Genomic DNA, 3849 nt, shown 5'->3' on the forward strand with positions numbered 1-3849 from the left:
TTTTTTTTAATTTTAACACTAAATAACTTGTATCATAATTTTTCTTTTTTCGTTGTTACAACTTATTTATTTGTAAAATGTGTATTGCAAATACGAATACATATTAATTTCGTCATTATCATTTTATTTACATAATTAATATATTTCTCTTAAATTTAAATAGGACTCAATGGGACTTTAAATTTTAATGAATACAATAAAAATGTATAAAGTAAAACTACATGAATTAATATTATAATGTTTTTTGACAAAAATAACAAGTTCGGACTTTTTATACTTGTCATCTTCCAATATTACAAAATATTTATAAGTAATATATTTATAATATAAAATATTATAAAACTTAAGTTTTCACTATCAATGTATAGGGTTTTTTATATACATGAACTTAAAATGCCATGTTTTGTGCGAAAAAAAAAGAGAATCAAAAAGTTATAAATAATTATTTCGAATAGTATTTGATTTCAAATACTTGGCCGAACGGAAAAATTGCTTTGGATTTTCAAAAATTGACTTATAAAACGACATTGAGAAAAATTATTTTACAACTTATACCTCTTAGCGCTATTTATATATTAAATATTAAGAGTATGTATTAAACTCTATACTATAATAAATTTATATTTATTCATTAAAAATGTCGTAATTATAATTGGAAATAAAATAATACATTTGAGTTATGATTTTAAATACATTTTCAAATTATAATATGTAGTATGTATACACCATTGTATTTATCTTGTGAATAAATGTGTAAAATATAATATATAAAAATAATTACACCGAAAAAATAAAAAAATTCTATACAATGTAATAATATGTATTTAATATTAAATCGCTTTTAAAACTGATAGTAATTTAATGAAACATTTAGATATTAAAACTAAAAACGTCATAAAAAAATCCTTCTTCTTTTGTAAACGCTAGTATAAATCAACATAGACGTAATCGTAATTTATTTTATATAGGAAAAACAAATAGATGTTTTTAAATAATATGTAAAGGACACATTTCTGAAATTGAATTTAAAAAAAGACTGCTGCTAATTCGAATTTAGATAAAAATGTTTTAAAAATAACCACAATATTCATTTTAAGGTCGATATAAATTTAAAAATATTAAACACCCAAAATAACATTTACATCAATTAATTTTAGAAGAATTACAAATACACAATAAAATAAAGAAAAATAATTTTAATAATACTTTAAATTTACAAACCGATTTTAAGAATAATTTCTTACATCAATGCATTTTAGATAATAATAAATAATAAAAACCGAAGTATATATATTTCTTAATATGTCTAATAAGAATTAATTTTAACTAATTTCTCCCATTAAAATAAATTATCTCTATGTAAAACGGTTAACCTTTCTTAATATATTCATTCCTTTATTTTTTCATATTTATTCGCAATATTATTGATTTTGTATTATCTTGATTAACAAATATAACAATGTTTCAGGCTAAGCATTTATTTATTTGTTTATTTATATATTAATATATTATTTGTCAGTTCCTATCAATCTTATTAATATTTTTTTCAATGAAAAACTATTATTTGATTTTCTAAATATACCTATTTTTCCATTGTATTTGTCTTAAATAAAAAACAACATTTTAAATTGTCTCTGTATAAGTGAATATTATTAGTAAAAAGCAATTCAATGTATGTTCGCAATATGTGCACATTTGTATTTTTAAATGCAAATGTATGTGATATTAAATGTATTTAAATCGATCCAAAACGTTGTGCATATAGATGAAATATATATATGTGTAATTATTTCATAATGATTTATTATTGTTTCCTTGTGGATAATATTAAAACGTTTAAGATAAATATTATTTGTAGGTATAACAATTACCAAAACTTAAGACGAATACGAATAACTCGAACAATATCTTTATGAACACAGTGTAGATATGGTGTTTGGCAAATCCCCTCGATATATACCTTGTACAATAGTTGTACATATACGTATACCTCGTACGTATTACACATGTATTATATCGGTACATCCAATATGGTACGTTTAAAATAAATAATTCTAATGATAAATACTCTCCCGAAATATGTTATTATACAATAAGATGGAAAATAATACGACTCGCGACGTAATGTTGTGCGTTGTGTACACTATAATAGTTTTCATAAACTATCGAAATGAAAGTAGATTTTCATTAGGATATACGACGTTATTTACGTTGATTAGGTACGAATTTAATATGTTCGCTAATGCGATGTAAACGATCGTACTGCGGTAAATTTCACTGTAGACCATTGCGTGCGAATACGTGTGTGTTTGTGTGTGTGTGTGAAAGGAAGGGCGGCAAAACCCTAAGTAAGATACCCGGTCGGGCCCGCTATATAAACCCAAAACGTCAGTCGAAAAGACACATCGCACCTTCAGTCGTCCTGTCGCACACATCAACTATTCACACGACACCCCGCAAACATCGAAGTCTCTGCGCGCTAACATACACATATCCGTGCCCACGACAGACGAGAAATATCCAAAAATGTTCAAGTGAGTAAACCTAATTGTTATTACAATGTATTGTTTCGGACGATCGCTTTCGCACCGCGCACACAACAAGTGTTCGATTTATATACACTCTGCTTGCACGGTCGAAACCGTGTTCCAAGCGGTTTCCAGCGTGTTGGATTTATTGTTCCGATAATACGATATTATAACACATATTATATAAATAATTATAAAATATAACGTTAATCAGTGAAACAGTATCTTGATCACTGGACACCACTGGAATATTAAGATTTGTGTACGTTTATTTATGTGCGTATCTGATTTGTATTTGTACACTACGATAGTACAATTGTACTAATAATTAATCATTGTTCCATCGCTCCGATACTATAGTAGTACGATTACCACATCGTCTTCCAGAGTATTGTTATCTTGTGGAAAAAAATAATTTCTCCAACGATCTTTATGTTCATAACAAACGTTCGATCGTAAATAGCATAAAATATATACGTATGTACTGCCACAGATGCTTGATGTGATATAAGGGGCTATGTCGGGTAATGACAATGTTCGGGAACAAAAACATTAAATTGGTCAGTTTTAATTGTAAACATATCATTTTTGAATTAAATTTAGGAGCTCAAAAAATTATGTTACTCGATTACATTCGGTTTTTTTTTTTAAATTCTAAGACTCTTTTTGTGTTTAACTACAATAAGATTGGCCCGATGATCTTGATTACATCAAAATATGACATTGGCCCTTCCTGCATCTAGCCGCAGGTACATTATGTACACGTATCAATATCGTGTTCGTAATCAACGATCGTAATAACAATATACTAGACCATCAAGTGATAAACGCGAACGAACCGAAAACGGTGTCTTCGCGCGGGTTCCGTTCCGTATGGTAACAACGCCTATATCCGCCGCATGTGTTGTCCGTAGGTACGCGATCGTCGTAGCAGCTATGGCCGTGTCCGCGTCGCTGGCCGTCAGCGTGGCTGAACGTAAGGAGCCGACCGCCGAGGCCAGCCGCGTGGTGGCCCACCAACACCACGCGCCCGAAAATTACGCGTACGTGTCCGCCGAGGCCGCCGGTAGCCCGTTGTCGTCCGGGCACGGTGTGGCCGAGTTCGGGCTGGCCGGACTCTTGGACATCATCAGCCTGCCGAAGAAGTACCTGGGCGCCGCGATCGCCGTGGTGGTTGCCAAACTGAAGACGTTGGACGCCAGGAAACTGCTAAAGGGCGCGCTGCTGGCCGCGCTCATCACCGTGCTGGGAGCCGTAGCTGCGGTGTCCGTGGCCGGTCTGGTGTCGCTGGTGACCGGCATCTGCGCGATCGCGCCGTACC

General features: G+C 31.5%; 1 protein-coding gene across 1 annotated transcript; it reads left to right on the top strand.

The window, feature by feature from the left end:
* Nucleotides 1–2186: 2186 nt before the first annotated feature.
* On the top strand, nt 2187–3849 carry LOC112690863 (the record flags this gene model as incomplete). The annotated part of the gene is given in 2 exon segments (XM_025564964.1): nt 2187–2534; nt 3443–3849. Coding segments are annotated over 2 exon segments (415 nt in total), but the record flags the coding sequence as incomplete, so codon positions are not given.

This window comes from Sipha flava, unplaced genomic scaffold (assembly GCF_003268045.1).
Source record: "Sipha flava isolate LNK unplaced genomic scaffold, YSA_version1 523_pilon_pilon, whole genome shotgun sequence".
Classification (NCBI taxonomy): Eukaryota; Metazoa; Arthropoda; class Insecta; order Hemiptera; family Aphididae; genus Sipha; species Sipha flava.